Genomic DNA, 20,715 nt, shown 5'->3' with positions numbered 1-20,715 from the left:
TCAGGATTCAAACATGCAGAAGAAATGAATCTGAACTCAGAATCACTCAGATCCCAGAAAGCAAATGCAGCTTGTCCTGGATTGGTAATGCCTCTAGCTGTGTGACAAGCATAAATCTTCTCTGAAGAAAGAAAACATCATCATAGTTGTTGAACTGTATCCATAATTTTTCCACATATAATAGTAGCAGATCAGACACAGATGAAGAAAGAATGGTTGAACTGAAAGATAAGCCAGAAGAAAATTTCCAGAGTGAAGCAAGAAGAGAAAAAAAAAAAACCAAAAAAATTCAGAAAGCAAAGTGAGATATGCAAAAGATATAGTGACAAGAGGCAATGTTGGAATTGTCAGAACTTAAACTGGAACCTTGAAGCAGAAGAGAAGAGAAAACATGGAGCACAATCAGCAGTGACAACGGTGCTCTAAAACTGCTGAAGACCTCAGGCCAAAGGATTCAAGAAGATCTGCAAACTCCAAGAAGAATAACTAGAGAGAAAACTATTATCTTGGTACATCATAAATGCCAATGAAATAAAAAACAGAGGAAAAAACCTAAAAATAGACTTATCATATGACCCAGCAATCCCACCCCTGGGCATATATCCAGAGGGAACCCTAATTCAAAAGGACACCTGTACCCCAATGTTCATAGTAGCATTATTTGCAATAGCCAAGACGTGGAAACAACCTAAATGTCCATCAACAGATCACTGGATAAAGAAGTTGTGGTATATTTATACAATGGAATACTACTCAGCCATAAAAATGATAAAATAATGCCATTTGCAGCAACATGGGTGGCCCTAGAGAATGTCATTCTAAGTGAAGTAAGCCAGAAAGAGAAAGAAAAATACCATATGATATCACTCATACATGGAATCTAAAAAAGAAAAAAAGAGGCAAATGAACTTATATATAAAACAGAAACAGACTCATAGACATAGAATGCAGACTTGTGGTTGCCAGGGGGAGGCAGGTGGGAAGGGATAAACTGGCAGTTTGAGATTTGCAGATATTGACTGGTATATATAAAATAGATGAACAAGTTTATCCTGTACAGCACAGGGAAATATGTTTAATACCTTGTAGTAGCTTACAGTGAAAAAGAATATGAAAATGAATATATGTATGTTCATGTATGACTGAAGCACTGTGCTGTCCACCAGAAACTGACACAACATGGTAAACTGATTATACCTCAATAAAAAAAGAGAAAAATTATAAAAATCATCTTGAGGGGGAGGGAAAATAGATTAATTTGAAAGTTACACCTATTACACCAACAACTGTCTTCTCAATGGAAACAAAAGACACTAGAGATAATGAAGAAATATCTTCAAATGGAAAAGGAAAAAAATGCCAACCTAGTTTTCTGTAACCAGTAAATTCATCCTATAATAAATATGATATAAAGTCATATACAGATTAAAAAAAACTGTAGAAGAAATTCGATCAGGAAACTCATACCAAAGAAAATATTTTAAAAAAATTCTTCAAGCAGAAGGAAACATTCAGATAGACTTGGAGGTAAAGGAAAGAATGAATAACAAAAGAAAGAAGGTATTTATAATTACACCTAAGTGAAATTTTCCTGCATTTAATAACAATAAGATGGTATAGGGTTTAAAATATATATAAAATTATGATACATAACGACAGTAGCATATGTAAGTCAGGATGAGGAAATATGGAGCCCAAGTGTGCAAAGGCCCCTGCAGTGCTTGGGAAGATGTGAAAATATCATATCAGATAAATTAGCAGAAATAACAAACACTGTAGTGAAGTTGTTCAATACAAGATCATTGTGTTCTTATATATCAGCAACAAACGGAATTATGCTGAGGAAATGTTACCATAGATAATAACATCAAAAAACATCAAACATATAGGAAAGTTTCATGAAGACGTGCAAGATATCTATACAGAAAACTCTAAAATGCTTAGACAGTTTAAAGAAGACTGAAAGAAATGGAGAAATAAAACACGCAGACTGAAAGAACTGTAACAGTGTCATCCTTCTCTCAGTTAACTAATGAATTCCCAGTAAAAAGTCAAACCATTTTCTAAAATGAAAATTAATGATCTGATTATAAAAGTTATACAGAAATGTAAAGGGCCAAGAATAATCAAGTCAATAGCAAATAAAAAGAAACAGAAGGAAGGTTCTGCTCTACTTAAAGCTACAGTAATTAACACAGTGAGGTAAGTGTACAAACACGGATAAAGAAACCCATGGTACAGAACGAAAACTCCAACAACAGATACACACACACACAATTTATGACAAAGGTGTTGCTGCAAAATAATGGTGCTGTGGAAAATAATGAAACTGTCACACCACTCACAAAAAATCAGTTCTGGGTGGACTGTAGCTCTCAGTGTAAAAAGTACATTTCTGTAACATATAACCTGTAATAAACTTGCATTCAGAATTCAGAACTCCAACGAATTACGGACAGAAAATTTATGAAAAAGACTTGCATAGTCAATTCACCGAAGAGGATCTCCAAACAGCCACTAGGGAAAGGTGCCTCAGTCTCACTAGCACTGGGAGAAATGGAAGTTAGAACCACAAGACATCAGCCAACACCCAGCAGGTGACTTCCATGTGAAACATCAGCAAGGACATGGGGTGCAAGGAACACTCAGACGTCACTGTTACGAATGGAAATGGGTAAAAAGCACTTTGGAAAATAGGTTGGCGTAATCATTAATCTTGACCATTCACAATTACACTTAAGTATATTCTCAGTATTTATGTGAGCATAAATTCACAAAAAACAAGTCCAAGAATGTTCACAGTGGTATTACTCGTAAATCTCCAGCTGCAATAGACGAGTGGAATGCAAATTGTGGTGTATCTGCATAGTCGTTTGGCAAGGACAACAAATGAACCATACAAATGAACCATAGTGATATGGATGGATTTCACAAACATCATGTTCAGTTAAAGAAGGCAGTCACTGAATAATTTAAACTCTATTATCCCATTCAATAAGGTTCAAAACCACAAAGTTAACTATACAGTAACATGACAGTGCTTTCCTTCGGGAAGGAGGGATGAAAAGAAATTAGGAAGGGTCAAAGTGGGGATCTCGGAGTGCCTACAACATTTTACTTTTTGGCCTGATGGCAGTTACACAACTGTTCGCTTTCTGATATATCACTTGACTCTATATTACATTTTTCTGTATGTGCACATTCAAAAAAGTTATAAAAATTATGATTAAGTTAAAAAAGATCCATAAGTTCTGGCATTAAAAATAAAGCATGAGAAAAATTCTCAACCTTCCTAGGAGGGTGTTGTTGAATTAATTACATTCTATTAGAAGGTTTGACAATTTACTTAATATTCTCAAATATTTTTTAATGAATTGAGGTCTGTTTGCTTTAAGGTCATTCAGCTCAGTGTTTCTGGCACATCCAAATACTTCAGCAATACCTGTATGTTTATTATGTTTAACTAAACAGAAATCAGATAAAAGAATGAAAATCCTTCCTTTATTGAGATCCTGCTTGAGACACTGGCTTAATTTCAGAAATCAGAAAGTAATGATGCTGGGGAGGGTACAGCTCAGTGGTAGAGTGTGTGCTTAGCATGCACGAGGTCCTGGGTTCAACCCCCAGCACCTCCTCTATAAATAAACAAATGAGGAAACCTAATTGCCTCCCCACCACCAAAAAAAAAAAAAAAAAGATATAATATTTGCTTTATTAAATATTTTTGAAAGAAAATTTCAGACCCCAATTTTTTATGGCTTGCCTATCTAGAACAGGTTTAAAAATTAAGTTTAATAAAAATTTCTTACATGATTCCCAAAACTTACGAAGAAGGGCAATGTCTTTTCAAGTTTCAATCAAAAGAATTTCAAAGACTAATCTAAATGTGCACTTATTGTAATATATTTTCACTATTTCCCGAAATTTAACCATAAATCACTAATGAGTTGTAGAGAACAAGACCACACATTAAGTAGAAATTAATGAACTGCAGTAAAAAAAAATTTACTTCCATGGTTAAAGCAGAAATGAAAGGTCACGTGAGCTCACATCTAGGTGACAGCAAGCTGCTCCCTTCAGTGGTCGCTTCTCTTTAATCTGACCTCCCTCCCCTTTCTTGGAAAGGCCACCCAGGCGTGTTTTCCGGTTTGGCTTAATCCTATAGACTGTAGATGCCAAAGGATAATCTGAATATTCACTTTATAAAGTCCTTCATTGAAAAATGTAGTTCTGAATCAAGAAGGAATATTGGTAACAGATCCAGGACTTTCCAAGAAACCCAGTGTATTTAAATAGGGAGTGATATACAATGGGACTAAGTGAGAATTTTCTTTTTTCTTTTCTCTGTTTGACTTTCGAGGAGAATTCTGCATTTCAGGTTGGGGCATTTTGTGGGAATCCCGAGCACATGGTGATGAGCACATAAATTAATTCAAAAGATTTTAAATGAATGCCAGATACATACGAGAGTGAGAGTAATAACATATGGCAATTGACAGGAACACCACAGCGTGTGAGTCAAAGCTTTTGCAAAGGAACAAGGTAACTGGGAGAGACGCTCAAGGAGGGCCAGTCAGAGGTGCTGGTGGCTCAGCTATCCATGGATGAATGTACTGGGTATGGACAGAAGAAAAAGGGGAAGAAAATACATCAAACGAGGTCTGGAGCAGCAGCGGAAGTCTTGCAGGGAGCACACGGGAGTGGAAGGAAGAGCTGGAAGGCAGCAACTGAAACAAAGGCTTTGTGTTGGGGATGCTTGTGCGCGAAACTGGAGAGGAGAGGATGGACCCAGACTTGGATCCAAGGTGAAGGAGACTCAAGCCTATGCTGCGGACAAAGACCAGCACCCAAGGGTCTGCAGCTGAGAAACGGCTTAATGAAAATGGCGTTGCGTGGCTGCTTAGCTGGCAACAAAGCACAGGGTGGACTGGAAGGCAGAGGCCCGTTTCTCACCACTCAGGCTTCCTGGACATTGGCTTCATCCACTCCAGGTCCCTGGGTTGGGGATTTGAAGGCATCCAGGGGCGGGGATAGCTGAGTGGTAGAGTGCGGGCTTAGCCGGCACGCAGTCCTAGGTTCAAGACCCAGCACCTTTGTTAGATAAAAAACCTAATTACCTCCCCTGCCAAAAAATAAAAAAGAATTTGGAGGCCTCCAATCCCAACAACAGTTTTTAGAAACATGCATAAAAGCACTGCTCGTCAAGAACAGACATTAATGTGAGATTGTAAAGGAGACGCTGTGGACACTGTCAGCAACTCTTTATTGGTTTTGTAAGAACCCTTATAACATGAGTATGTACAAGTGGGGGACCTGATCATTTACATAAAGCTTAAAAAAAACCCCTAATTTTTAAAATCTTTGTCAAAAAAATCCATCAGGGCTTCCCATCTGTCAGGAACCTTGGGGATGCATGTCTGTCCTTTCTAGCTTTACTATGTAGATTTGGTCAAATCACTACCATCCTTGAGGGTCGGTTTTCCTGTACTTCAACTTGGGCGAATTTATTTGTCAGGTTCCATTCTCCCAGGGACCCCAGTGAAACAACTCAACCACAAGGTGCTATGAGCTATAACGCAGCACGCCACTGGTAGGGTTAGAAGTTAGAGTGAGTAAAAGCGTCTTACTTCATTTCCACTTGAGCTGGAAAGGGGTTGAAATCCTTTTTCCAAAACCTGTTTGCTAAATCATGGTAGAAACTGACTAAATACTTGTTGAGATAAACTCAGACATTTTTTTTGTTGTCTTTTATAAAAATACACTCATGGAATAAAACTCCCTCCTTCTGGGTGTACTTAATTTTATAAAGAGGTTTTATGCAGAGTTTCCTGTCAAGACACAGTACTTTCATGCATTAAATATTTGAATATACAATGTTACCACTTTATACAGTATCTATTTTGCAGAAACGATTCATTTGACTAGGGTTGAATACATACTTAGTAATGACAGTCAAATCTCCTCTCTCAGTTCAATAACCATTCAGTTTTCAACCTATTGAGTGGGTGAGATGCTGGGGTATGTATTAGGGATAGAAATGCAAACCCCAAACAATCTCAATTCTTAAAAACCCTCAGATAAGCAATTAGGAGTCAGTTACATCGTGCTCTCTAATCCAGCAGAATGATGTCACACATTTTCCAGTCTTAAAGTTCTGATCAGTCACCAGACTGTCTGTCCTCAGACTCAAGTACGCCTCATTCCTGGACCCACGCATTTTGATTAATGGCAGCTAACTGCTGTCAGCTTGGGCCAGGCACTCTGGGCTCTTTATTTACATGAACTCATGCACTCCTCTCAACAGTCCTACCAAACCAGGACCCAGGAGATCACCAAGGGTCACACTGCCAGCAAGTTCCAGAGTGTGACCTTGAGCTCCGGGAGCGCTGGCTCCAGGCTCTGAGATTCCACACCCCGTCCACAGAGCCCTCTTCCTGTGGCTTGCTTCCTGCTTCCACACCCCTCCAACTAAGAGTCTGCGTGATGCTGTCCGGGGCGCACTGCTGAAACCTCACAGGCCAGTGAGCGACCCCGCTGGGCCAGGCACCCCCTGCTCCCTCCCAGAGCCCAGGGCCAGGCCCACGCCCCGTTCACGCCAGCCACTGAGTGAATATTTAGGACCGTAGCCTGCAACCTCAGGGTTCCCAGGAGATGGATTTAGGACTGTACCCCCGGGACAACCACAGCAAGGAGCCACTCCAACGAAGTCCTCAAGGAGGCACGACGAGGGAGAAGTAGGTGAGGCACAAAATGTCACTTGTATGACCCTGAGGAGTATCTCCGGAAACCTCCAGAGCACTGGTTCTTCCCTAATCTCGTTTCTGAGAATTCTCTTTCAGCCCAGAGACTCCTTCAATCCAGTTTACTGATCGAAATCTCATTAGTTCAGGACACTGGTGGAAAGGAAAATAAATTAGTATAATATTTAGTTTTAAAGTAGTTTTTTAAAAGTGTGGCTTATGATGTTTCTACATAAATAAATGAACTAGAATAATTTTAAAGTGCAGGCTCTTTGCAGGATGGGGGGTTTATAACTGACTGACAGGGAGCCGCTGGCGACACCCTGCAAATGCAGAAACTTGGTGAGAAGTCGTGACGTCACGTGCGGCCTGATCGCTCTTGGCAGAGCTTAAATCTTCTCCCGCATTTCTGCAGTTACCTTTTCTCCGGACGTGTTTAGAATATGTTCTACTATATCCGTACTTCAAAGAAAGACAGAGACAGCATGTAGAAAAAAGTGCCCCGAGTGCTTTTGAGCAAGAGGATTCAGGAAGGCCTCCCCTGGAAGCATCACACCTGCCACAGACCTCTCAGCAGGCTTTCTGAGGAGGCTGCAGGAAGATGCAATAAAAGATGCTGCAGGCGGTACCCAAACGGCCGTATCTGCAGCCTTCTCACAAGGCAGGCGTGGGCAGGATTATGCACTGAGAGAAGACGACCCTTATGTTCTGAGCGGACCTCTTTTATCACTTGATGCATGGAACAGCTGGAATCCTAGTTTTAAAAGCAATAAATCATTTTCTTCAACACATCACAGGGCAATCTTCTTGGCTGTGGGAACCATTCTGTAATGATAAGTCCGTGATCCTTGTGGCTCTCACCACCCACACTAGGGCAGCACCCCCGCGCATCCCCTCCGAAGACCGCAGGACACTGTGCAACCGAGGAGAAGTAGCATCGCATGAAAACGGACCTTAAACATTCACACTGCTGTCTCTACGTGCATGTCCCTTGGTTCTTAGAGGCTGCGGTGGAGGGACATTGGCACCTGGCTCACTGCTCACTGGCCAGTGATGGCTGTGTGACTGTGACGTGTCGAGCATCACACAAGGAGTGGACACGGAGCAGGGTAAGTCACGACCGGGACAGGTCCCTCCTAAGGGAGGGGTCTCCTGAGGACACAGGCACCGCAGAGCTGGACGGGGGTCCACACAGGACTACGGGAACGCAGAGCTGCCGGGGACCCAGCCTGGCAGGCAGCGTGTGGGCAGAGCAGGGGCAAACGCCTTCACAGAGGAAACCACATGCAGAGTAAGCTAAAGAATGAGCAGAAAGTGGCCAGGGCAAGGGAGGAGGGTGACTGTGGGTCACAGGCACTGAAGCCAGAGGCAGCAGGCAGGCGGGCAGGCGTGTGGGCTTCACGGACGCTGGTACCCGACCAGGGCGGAGTCCCACCCACTCGGTGCTGCTTCGGCTGCACCGAGAAGAGAAGGCCCAGCAGGGAGGTCCTCGCTCTGCCTTCACTGAGAATCTCAACCTGGGGCTTGTGGTCTTCATACTACCTCACAGTTTACACAGCGCTTTTGTTCACGACCTCAGCTATCACACAGCGTTCAGTAAGAATACCGAGAAAGCATGTGAGATACATGATTGTAACTTAATAAAACCTCAGCCTGGACAGACAGCAGAGCTGAAGATACCTTCTCGGTTTTGGACAGTTGGCGCTAAGATGACAGTGAAAGCCAGGCCGGGGCAACCCACTGATACTGTTAGGAGCAGACGGCCGTGTCTAGAGGCATCACTAAGTGCAGGTGGCCCAGGTTCCTGGACCAAGGCCGACTGCCAGCCCAGTGGGGAGAAGCTCTCTTACTTTTGAGAGAAGAGCGTTTACCCCCTCAGGTCTTCCTCTCTCCCCATTAGTGGCCTATGGGTTGCTTAAATTCACCCCCAGTTTCGGGGAATAATTAGGTTTATTTATTAATTTTTAGAGCAGGTACTGGGGATTGAACCCAGGACCTTGCGCATGCTAAGCACGTGCTTTACCACTGAGCTATGCCCTCCCCCTCTACCCCCCTTGTCTTTTAGCTTCTCAATAACCAGTGCAGAGAGCATCTCCTGGTCCCTCCTACCCATCAAAGCATATTGATCCCCTCTAGATACAGAGAAAAAGGGTGTGTAAGATGATGAATTACTGATGACGGTCCTTCTTTGGATGGCCCTGCACTGTAAAGTCAGCGGCAGGGCATTCCACAATGATAGCATTACGGCCTGGGCGGCCAGCAGCCCCTCCAGGGAGTGTGAGTGGACGCAGGACCCACCTGTGGCAAAGACAACATTCCTGGAGACCAGACGGTGCTCCACAATGGAGAACTGTGGGAGCTCAATCCTCTCCACTCCAGTGACGGCCTTATCGCCTCCACGCCAGTAAAATTCAATGTCATCTGTGGTGTAGCCATCTGCCAGGAGAGAGAAGCAGGGACATGGTGGAAATGGAGCATCACTTGGTCTACAGGCAGGTCTAGAGAAACTATTACTAGTAAGACGGAGGTACCAGCTGGCCCGTATTTGAAGGAGATGTGCTGAATGCACTTGTCCGTGAGAAGGACCATCAGGCAAGAACTAACTTTCAAATGTTCTCGTGTTTCCTCTGCTGTTTGATTTGGACAAGGATGGTGCTGAAGAGCAGAGAAACTGGGGAGGCCCAGAGCTCTGACCAGAGTTCTGTTTACAAAGCCTAACTGTAGGGCTGGTCTGGACTTTGCACGGAAATGAATTGAAGAAAACATATTTATAGGACTGAATAAGGTGGTTGAAAGAAAAACAAAAAAAGAACTTGAGGATGAAGAGTTCTGGAAAGGCAGCTCTCTCCAAAGCTATTAAAAAGTTAAAACACTGAGCGGTAAATACACCCATTGGATGCTGGATAACAGCAGAAACACTCAGAGCAAGAGTAGTGTTTTTCTGGGCATTTCTGGATGGTTTCACAGTGTTCCTGGCCATAAGCTTTGCCATCCTTAGAGATGCCTTTTGCTGGGACGCTCTTGGCCCTTAGAGATCTGCGCAATGGTCTTGGCAAAAAGCAGGGGGTCGCTTCAGCTGGCTCATGGCAACAAGGCCAGCTCTTGGCACAATGCTCACGCTCACTCCATCACCATTCACTGCTTCCTGAGAATGGCGAACAGGACAGTCACATCTGGTACTACCTGCAGCACCCAGGAGTCTTCTAAAGAATTAGGTCAACTTAAGCAATAAGATCAATTAAAACTCACCCCTGTAGAAAAACCTATGACTACAACAGACTTTTTGATTTGAACATATCATTCAATAAAAGGCAGACAACAAATACTTGACATTAGACAAACAGACCAAAGCTGTAGGGATGACTGACCCACACGGCTCCTGCTGTCTCCCTGGTCCCATCTGCTGTCCCCCTTCCTCCCAGGATCACGGCAGTCACACCTGTCCCCACCCTTGCCTCCAACTTCCTTACACTCCCAGCGACCATAGCGACCATTAGTAAAACACACTCTAACCAAGCCGTTCCTCTGCTTAAAATCTTCGAAATGTTTCCCCAGGCAATTAACAAAGCAAATCCAAGCTCCTTACAAGGACCTCAAAAACCCACAGATCAACCCCTGTGTGTGTTGTAAGTACATCTATGCACCTTTCCTCGTCTGCGCAGCTCAGCCCCTCTGCCCTCTGGGCGGCCACTCAGACCAGGATGCTGTGTCCAGGGCTTCGGTGCCCTCCGAGGGGACGTATGTATTCCCAGAACTTCAAGTGGCTCACTCTTAACGTATGTTTGCATCTTGAGCTTATTAATAAAAACCTTTTGCACGTGTGTATAGTCAGGTCACCAGAAAATTGGAAGAATTCTCTTCCATTCAAATGCTTTAACCACGGATTCCTCCGGAGCGGGGCGGGGTGGGAGGGAACTCACGCTCTGAGGAAACTGCTTTGACAAGCTTCCTGCCCATCCTCCGCCTCGGTCCAAACATCGCAGCCTCAGAGCCTACGTTCTCCACGTCCACACTTGGAACGGGAGCTGCTTCCTCACTTGGATCCCAAAACTGCCTCTGTGAAACTCTCACCTCCTCGAAGCTGGGTCCTCCGGCCACATGGAATCCACTTCGCTTCCTAAGGCAGCCCTCCAACCATCAGGAACCCCGTCATCCCCCTCCCCTGAGCCTCTGTCCTTCATGCTAAATAATCCTCAGGTGACTCCAGTATGCATCGCTGGACATGATCTCACGTGCCCGGCCTTCGGAAAGCACAGCTCTCAGAAATCGGGGCAGGGATGGAGTGTGGAAGCGAGGGGCACAGCGAGGGGGCCCCGTCTGGGGTCTACACCCGGCCCGCCACCCGGGGAAGCCCCCCCCAGCACGCTTCTTCACAAGGCCACCCGCACTTCTCATCATAAATACATCAACTGTGCTACAAAGTCAGTTCTTTGCCGTCTCCCCAAATTCAGTATAAACGCTGACAAGCCTAAATCCAACTGAGACCAGTGCTGAAGCTATCCACGGAGGCCAGGGTAATAAACAGCGGCCGCGGCCGCCCCCGGACGCGCCGCCCCCGGACGCGGTCTGGGAAGCAGGCGGGACGTCTGTTACCAGCCGATGCGCCGACCGCCCCCCTCCCTCACAGGGAGCACGACTCAGCGCCCGTTTCCCAAAAGGGCATCTGAACACTCTTCAAACTGAAAATTGTCAAGATGTAGAAGGAGCTCGCTTAGAAAGCCGGGTTCCTGAAGAGAGATGAGTGTTACGTCAACGGCCCGGGGGAGGGGGGGGTGTCCCGGGAGTCCAGCGACGCATGCGTGATGGAGCGCGCTGGGAGAAACCGCATCTCAGGGTTCACCCCCTTCTCACTGAATGGACGGGGATGGGGAGCACTGGTCCTCTTAAATGTCAGCACAGCAAACAGGCTCTCTTAATCAGGTCGGAACAGAGACCTCTTTTATGCTGAGTCCCTGTCTCTGTCTTTCTCTCTGGTCCTCTCCCTGTCACAGAAGTGCAATTTGCAGAGCGGAGGTTGAAACCTCTCATCTTTAAGATAGTTAAAACCTATGTCAAGAAAATTATGTATGCCTGTCAAACAGTGATAAGAAGGCCTAAAACACAAAGTGGATGAAAAAGAAATGCAGATACACACAGCTTTCAATCTCCAGAGTACAGTTCTGCTCATCCAAGGGGTATCTCCTCAGATCCATCATGCACGCCGCGGTCGTGGTGATTCTGAAACACAGAGGGAAGGCGGATGTTAGAGACGGGGATAGGAATATGGCAGCAAAACTGCTTCTCAGGAAACCCTGAGCAACCCTCAGGTGGGACCCCCTTCCCCGAAGCACACCTGATTAAACATATTTCATGGTGTAAACTAAATGAGTAAGTGTTCATTAAACTGTAGGCCAGCTTTATCAAAAGAAACAACACAAGAACTTGAAGTCCTATCACATTATTCACGGAATCTTGTTGCCTTTGGATAATCAAGGGCAGAGAAAGGGGTTCCTCAGGAAGCTATTACCTCGTCTAGTGGCTCTCTAAGCTCTACAGCACAGAGAAAAACTTCTGAGTGGTGCAGCACTGATTGAGATTGAAAATTTTTTTAAATTTATTTAATTTTAGAAAACTTGGGGGGGTGATTAGGTTTATTTATTCATCTATTTCTCTTTAAAGGAGGTACTGTGGACTGAACCCAGGACCTCATGCCTGCTAAGCATGCCTTTTACCACTGGGCTCTACCCGCACCCTGAATTCCTTTTTTTTTAACTTATTTTTTAATATGCGTGTAATTATATTTATTTATTTAATGGAGGTACTGGGGATTGAACCTAGGACCTCCTGCATGCCAAGCAAATACTCTAAGACTGAGCTATACCCTCCCCCTAAATTTTTTTTAAACTTATTTTTAATTTTTTTTTTTTTTTGCATAAGTGGGTGGAATTAGATTTATTTATTTAATGGAGGGACTGGGGATTGAACTCAGGACCTTGTGCATGGTAAGCATACACTCTCACCGCTGAGCTACACCCTGCCTCCCACCCCGAGTTCCCTGACTTTCAATGTGCAGTGTTCAAGGAGCTACCAGTCCGCAGGCCCCGCTTTGGAACTCTGAGCTGAGCTGCTGCTCATTTGGTCCTATTTTATCGTAGTTTTCTGTTGGGCTGGCTTCTAATGCTCCCAGGCTTCTCACCACAAGATCATCCATCTTTTCAAAGAGAATGTTTGGCTTCTCCGTTATTGATTATGAATCAGAATTGAGTGGGTCAGCTTCCCTTGTGGTCGGCTGCAGCCATGAAAAGAATTTTTATCACAGCCCCAGGACAGTCAAGCCTCCACCATGCAATGGTTCAACCCCCTGAACACAGAAAACACTTCAGGAAATGTCAGGTTCATTTCCTACTCCACCTAAAGCCTCACTGTAGGGAGACCAGCCCACCCAAAGGCTCTGCTGAAAATGCACCAATTAGGTTGCCAACACTCTCTCTGCCTAGAATCCCGCCCCTCCTCCACCACGGTCACAGCGAACCGGACTGGGTGGGTCCCTGATTCAAGGTCGGGCAACGATTAGCTGATCAAGGACCCATGATCCGCTTTTTCTTCAATATTGCTTTAGGCTGCACACCAGAAATTGACACAACATTGTAAACTGACTACACTTCAATATATATATATAAAAAGATGTTAAGTGGCAGGGGAAATGGTTGGCTGGGTGATGGGTTTATATATAGGAACGCTATACTTTCTGAGCAATTATCTGTAATCTGAAACTGCTCTAAAAAACAGTTTATTCATTAAAAAAAAAAAAAGAAGAATCAGTGCCGTGGCCTGAGTTAAAAGGCAGAATGGAGCGCTAGGGATTCTCTCCCATGGAAACGAATTAAAGACAAGGAGGGAGCTGCACTTGCAAGTTCATGAAGCAGAGACTTGTGGTGCCGGTTCCACAATGGAGAGCGGGGCAGAGGAAGAGCAGCAGGGGGAGACAACGCCGAGGGGGCTGCGGCGCCGAGGCTGGACCGCCACACACCGCCTCGCAGGAAGCGTCCCAAGCAGCTCAGGGGGCAGCAAGCGTCCCCGCGGCAGACGGGGAAGCTTTGCAACTGGCAGCCCTGGCTCTGCTCACTCAGTGGTGGGTCGTAAGAATGAAGAAGGAAGAACGTCTTCTCCTGAGGTTCCCTAGAGTGACCTTGAACTCCCAACCATGTTCTAGGCTCCCCTTCTCTTGAAGCCCCGTATTCCGGTATCTCTGGGGACAGTCACACCAATACTTCAGGCAACGTGAGCAAGTCATGCTCCTATCAGCAGACTGTCACCAAGACACCTGTAAAACGCCAGGCATGTGCCAAGGATGCTGGGCTTGTCTCATTTAATCAAGATGCAGGTGGCCAAGGGAACAGGAGTCAGGCATGTCCTTCTATTAACATCTGGCTAAACAGCAGGTTGAGAGAGGGTCTACTTTTCAACAGCTGAGAAGAAGAGTGAGGGAAAGTGTCAACTCCTTTGGCCACCACGGATCAATGCTAAATTTTTCTCTACAAATAGCGTGCAAGTGCCACGCAGACATACGCTGTAAGATTCCTACCCATGATGAAAATGTGTCCTTCCCAAATGTCACAACACTTCCAGTTATCGTTCCAAAGAGTGGGTTACATTCTATCCAAAGTCAACACAGAGCTCTTGGGTATATTTTTCTCCAGCGTCTGACTTCCTAGCCAACTGGAGAGCCAGCCTCACACTTTTTGAAATTCTGGCATGTTTTATGTATGGCAGGCTGTCAACCCTACATCCAGACAGGATGCCTGTAAGGCAAAATTAGAATAAAGCTCTGCGAAAATGATAAATTTTCCGGACGAAGAGAAAAAGATCTCTCTACTGGAAGTGTTCAAATTTTTAAAGTTTTCCTCCACATTTTGGTACCTATTCACTTGAAGAGAGAGGCCAGAATTGGGATGATTGTTTCTTGTTTGTTTTTCCTTATTGATTTCTGATTATTGTCCTTAAAACACATGCGCGTAAGTGCACATGCACACGCACATCCAAATTGTTGGGGGACTCACGTGTGTTGTGACATTTCGTAATGTTTCACGGGAATCACTGGAAGGGGAGCATGCGGCTAGAGGAATTGGTGTCTTCAGTACAGCTATTGTCCTGTTTTTTCATTCTGGTATCACACTGGCTACCAAATGGAATAAGGTATAAATATCTGTTCATTACTCTTCTCCCCTGTGAAAGAAATACATAGAAACTCTCCTATGGTGGACAGTAAGTCATGAGGACCTACTCACGACACAGTGGAAGAAAGAAAGAGGTCCTTGTGCCACCAGGAGAGGAAGGCAAAAAAAAAAAAAAAAAAAGAAAGAAAAAGAAAGAAAGGGGGTGGGCAGAGAGATCAAAGGGTACAGTAGGCCAGATTTTGCACCCCTAGGACTTTGCAGAAACCAGAGGAGGGCATTTCATAGTCTCCTGAACTGAGAAGTCAAGCCTAGTTAATAGAGATGGACCAAAGGCAGGGAAACCCCAGTGAAATCTGAGCTCAATTTGCATAATTCCCAACACACACACACATACACACATACACACACACACACACACACACACACACACACACACACACACACACATCCCTTTCCATATTTTTCTGAATGAATTTTATTTGTCCTGAGAAGAGACTTTAACCAACATGTAGCTCCACTTCCACAACCATCAGAAATCTACAAATTCCACTCCTAGTTCTAAGAAATAATGGTGAAGTCAATAAGAAATACTGGCTGAGGCTTTCTCTCCATTAGATTTTTTTTTCTTTTTTTGGTCACAGCATGCAATCGTATCTGCACTTTACGCAAGGCCGGCTGGGAGTTTGGTTTGTGCCCAGCTCCGTGCTCAGCACTTGAATACTCATGCATTCAATCTCACAACAAAAGCATCATATAGGAATTAATATTCTTCCCATTTTGCAGATGGGCAAACCGAGGCTCGGATAGAGTAGGTTGGGCACGTTTATAATGCTACTGGAAGGCACATTCAGATCCAGGCAGCTCAAATCCAACACTCACTCTCCGACCTCCTTGACACGTCTTCTGCCTTCAACTACAGAATGTATTCAACTGTTAAAGCTGACTCAGGGAATGAGGCTCTTGTTTTCCAAGAAGAACAAACAGGGTAGAGAAATATGTTATATACATGATACATACGTGTGTGTATATAATATATATATATATATCTCACACATATACACGTATAGAAGTCTCATACATACAAGCTGGAAACATAGTATATAAAAGGAGGAAATAAATATTCTAATGCTACCCCTGCAGTACCAGGAGTGACGTTTCACACACTGTGGAACAGAGTAGAGTTTAGTAGGTCATCCTACGATTGTTAAGTGCTACATCCCTAAAGATAATGTTTAACAGTCAAGAGTATGAAAATTTAAGGAAATTGTCAGAATAAACGTGAAGTTTATAAAGGGATCATTATCCCCAGCAAGTTTAAAATCCTCTTGTAAGACACCTGCTGTCCTCAGACACCATCCAGAAACGACTCCTGGGAAGAACGGCGTTCAGCACGTCCAAGGGGTCTCACTGTGTCTCGATTATTACTGTTAAGCTTAGGGGATGGACTTGGGTGTCAGCACTTCCATTTTTAAATTTCCGCCAATTAAAAAGGAACGGAAAGGCAGATGCAAACTCTTCGTGACACTGCACACACGCAGGTTTCTCCGCAGAGGCCTGCACTGGCTGCAGTGGAAACATCGCTTTTGGGAGGGGGGTGGTCAGGAAGCCATTTACCACCACAAATATTTGCCTGGAATATCCGCTTGTCAGCCGAGGTACCAAAGTGCTCCGGGTCTTTGCTGGGAAAGGTGAACTACACCCAGGGCCTGCGACCCACGCTTATAACAAATGATAGAGCAACACACGCAGTCTCTTTCCACACTTGTACAAATATTTTAGATTCATGGTAAATGCCAGGGAGAACAGACAAGCTTTCTCAGAGAACTTCTAGAACTAAAGGCTCAGCCCCAGCCCTCTCTCCTCCCTTTACCCCCATTTTCACGTTGTTATCACTAAGAACCATCTACAGTGGGAGCCTCCTTCCATTTGCTGACTGGCAGGCATCCTCCTCTCCCATCCACGGCCATCAGTGCCTAGGATGGCGGCCACGTGCACACCGCAGGTGTCCTGTAAATACTCACTGAACAAGAATGACCTGGAAGATACGGGGACCAGGCATAACAGACAGCATGGAACTCAAGCAAAGTGTGGAGAGAAAAAGAGGTAGCTTGGTCCTTCTTGGCATTAATGCCCCAAATCTAAGAGCCAGAGGAGACCCCTGCCCTCTTGCAAGCACTCCCAGCAGCAGCTCTGGCCTTGCATGCTTACTGACTCTCTGAGGGCCTCCCTGAGCTCACTGGTCAAGGTGCTTGGATGACACTCCATGTGCTGACAGCCCGGTGTTCTCTGTGCATCCTTCTACTGCAGAATGAACCCTTAGCAGGTCGATGCGGATGCTTGTGGGCTTTACAGCTTCCGTGGCGGGAGGACCACAGCAAAACGCAGCCGTCAGAGGGAGCGTGGCCCTTTGATCACAATCTCATCAAACCAGCAGGACCGGGAGCAAGTTAGCAGCACCTCTTGTGTGGCCTCTGGCTTGCACCGGGGATGCCCAAATGTCCAAGAGCTCTGGGCAATGGTTGTTCCCTGCGGCCAGCAGCACACCTGGGGCACCGCCTTACAGGTAATCACTCAGCCCTCCGCAGCTGCTCCCTGGTAACTTACGCTTATGCTCATTCCTGGCTTCATCCCGGGTGCACCAGGCAGCGGAGGCACCTAACACTTTTCCAAGAGAAGAAATCCAGATGCTAGGATTCAGGATCTAATCAAATGATTCAGACCAACTGAGCATCCTTCTGAAGCAAGTGGGTGGAGAAGGCACAGGACATAAGCCAACATTTAAGTTGCCCCGATTTTTGTTTTATTTTACAAAAACATGTAAGAAGACCCGTTGACAGAAATGTCCAAAGGCCTCTGCTCTGCAGCGTACGTGAGGCTGCACCGGGACGATGGCTGTAGTAAGTGAGCCTGCACCTGGGACGATGGCTGTAGTGAGCTGATTGTGTTCGCAGCCTCGTTCCATCACCCTTCCTAGTACCCACCCTCTTCACCACGTCGTTGGCAACTCTTCTCCTTAAGAGGAGCTGTCTGCCCCTCCTGAATGTGGGCCAACTTTGTGACTTGCTTTGTCTGACAGAATGTGTGGACCGACAGTGTGTGTGTCAGTCCCCAGCTTGGCCCCCAAGAGGCAACACTCTGTGTTTCTGGTCTCCTCGTGCTTCTGCCTTTGCTGTGAAAATGCCATGCTCAGGTAAGTCTGCTGGTCCTAGGAAGAGAATGGACACGGGGGCAGAGGCCACCTAGCCCTGGGCCTGTGGGTGAACCGGGCAGAATCACAGAGATGCTCACTCATCACCCAGACTCACAAGCAATGAGCACTTACTACCATTTGACATGAAGGCTTTGTAGCTGTTTGTTACACAGCAACATTGTGGCAGTAGGTGACAGATACAACAATCAACACGAGTAACTACACACACAGAAAAGCAGTGTGATTCCCACTTGTTTGTAAAATGAATAAGTGGGACTCACAGCCTGATACTTCTCAGGAGTGCTGTCAGACAACAAAGCCCTCAGTAGATAGCCTGCTCCCAAAACAGAAGCATTTACTTCTGAATTTCTGCGTAAATCCACCATCATTTTAGTCACATCAGTCTTGGTGAAATGAGCAGTCACATCAGGCAAATGAGACGGGCCGCTTTCTGATTTTCCAAACAATATGGTGCTAAAGCAACTCAAAGGCCCAAAGTGGCAATCAGGCTGAAAACCAAAACCACGAGAAAAGCTTATACCAGATCCTCACGCACCTGCCAGGAACAGAACCGTCCGGGTGGATGACTGAGGGTCTCGAGGAAAACACCGCAAGTTCAACTGTCTCAAGAGGAAGGGAGGAAACATTTTGAAAGACTCAAAAAAGTACTTGGTGTCTCCTTACCCATCTGGATCTGTGACGGCGCATGGGTGGTGGGAAGGGGGCTACGTCTAGAAAGGGAGCCACCAGCCACATGTGCCTATTTGTACGTAAATTTTAAATTAATTAAAATTAAATAAAATTAAAATTCAGTTCCTCTGATGCCCTAGCCACATTCCAAGTGCTCGGCAGCCACGTGCGGCTCGGTGGCTGCCATACTGGACAGCAGAGATCAGAGAACACCTTCATCTCAACAAATTCCACTGAAAAGGGCTGGAAAGCAGCATTAAGCCAGGCGGAATGACAGACCTGCCTGCTAACGCAACCTCCCGGCTCCTCCCAGCTCCTGTCTCTGTCTCCCTCTCTCTCTCTCCCCCTCCCCTTCACCTCTCTCCCCCTCCCCACCACCACAGCTTTAGAGGACACACTCCCTAGTTGAACATGCTTGGGGTACCCAGTCAAATGCGCACAACTCATCACCTCAAAGAAAAGCCCCCAGAGCTAGAGGCAGACATCCACAGGGCATGACACAAAATGCCAGAGTGCAAGATGTCACTGAAGACTATTCCAAGTACCGTTCGTTGCATCTGACTTCCTGGCATAGTGGGTTCGCCAGCAGTCGGAGGGAAGGACCTACCCTAACAGAATGGCGATTACATATAACAAATGGAGGGCATTAACCTGGTCTTCAGATTCACATCCGAGGGGCTAAAGGCTTCCAACGTGAGAGCGAGACTGAAGGGGGCCAGAGTCACCCTATCCAAAGTCTCACCAGAAAATCACTTTGTCTCCAATGGAACTGCCCGTCTAACGGTAAACACGGTGAATAAAACAAAGAGGTGTTGCGTGAAAAACCTGCAAGCCCGCAAAATGAAAGTTGAAAAATTCAGACGATGTATGTCTGGTTGTCAAAGGGCATGAATTCTCTTTAAAACAAGAACAGACAGAGGCATCTATAGATAGACGATGTAAAACTGAGGAAAGAAGGCACGGAATCCCAGAGCACCTGCTGAACTGAAATTTGTAATGAACACAGAGACAGTGGAATTGACATGGCTGAAAATCACTGAAGGATGTGGGTGATTTCTTAAACTCTGGAGGGGACACAAGCCACCGAGGGATCTTGTTAACACACAGAATCTGAGCAGAAGGTGTGGGGTAGGTGTGCGGTTCTGAATTCCCCCAGCGATGCTGCTGTGCTGGTTCAGGGGACCACACTCAGAGTGGAAAGGAGAGCGCACAACCTGTAAAACCTTTCTAAGGGCCGAGGAAGAAGACAGAGCTTCGAAAACACAGAGAAAATAATAGGTCCAGGACAGAACATCGGCAGGAAACTGAGCTTTATTGTCAGATGAAGAGAGCAAAACCAAACAGCATTCAAGTCAACAAAATAGAACAAAGTATGAAACAATGAAGAATAATCATCTTTTTTTAGTCAGAGGAAAAGATGCATAATGTGAAACTGACCTTTGTCACTGTGTGTAAGTGTACAGGTCAATGGTATTACCTGCACCCACAGCGCTAAGCCACCATCTCCACCATCCATATTCAGAGCTGTTTCATCATCCAAACAAAAACGCCGTGCACACTGAACAACCACTCCCCATCGGCCCCTCCCCCCAGGACCCGGTAACCCAGCAACTTCTATTTTTACTGATGCTAACTAGCTAGGTATTTCATATAAGTGCAATCATACAGTATTTGTTCTTTTGTATCTAGCTTAGTTGACTTACCATGTTTTAAAATTCATCCATAGTGCAGCATGTATTAAATTTTCGTAACTTCTTTAGGGTTGAATAATATTCCAGTGTGTGTATATACCATACTTGGTTATCCATTCATGTGTTAATGGACATTTGGGTTGTTTCTAAATTTTTGTGAAAAATACTGCTATGAGCACTATTTACAATAGCCAAGACATGGAAACAACCTAAATGTCCATCAACAGATGACTGGATAAAGAAGTTGT

The 20,715-nt window shown here is 45.3% G+C and overlaps 1 protein-coding gene across 2 annotated transcripts in view; it reads right to left on the bottom strand.

Moving 5' to 3' along the window:
* Nucleotides 1-20,715, bottom strand: part of GABRB3 (gamma-aminobutyric acid type A receptor subunit beta3) — a 222,140-nt gene that overhangs the window by 28,091 nt on the left and 173,334 nt on the right. For both annotated transcript variants that reach the window (XM_031440437.2, XM_031440436.2), the window contains exons 5-6: nucleotides 11,875-11,957; nucleotides 9,039-9,176 (exon numbers count right to left, since the gene is read on the bottom strand). In XM_031440437.2, the coding sequence (XP_031296297.1) occupies nucleotides 9,039-9,176; nucleotides 11,875-11,957 (221 nt within the window). The remainder of the gene's footprint in view (nucleotides 1-9,038; nucleotides 9,177-11,874; nucleotides 11,958-20,715) is intronic.

Source organism: Camelus dromedarius, chromosome 29 (assembly GCF_036321535.1).
Source record: "Camelus dromedarius isolate mCamDro1 chromosome 29, mCamDro1.pat, whole genome shotgun sequence".
Lineage (NCBI taxonomy): Eukaryota > Metazoa > Chordata > Mammalia > Artiodactyla > Camelidae > Camelus > Camelus dromedarius.
Note: the sequence above shows the minus strand (reverse complement) of the source record. Positions and strands in the feature narration are given on the sequence as shown.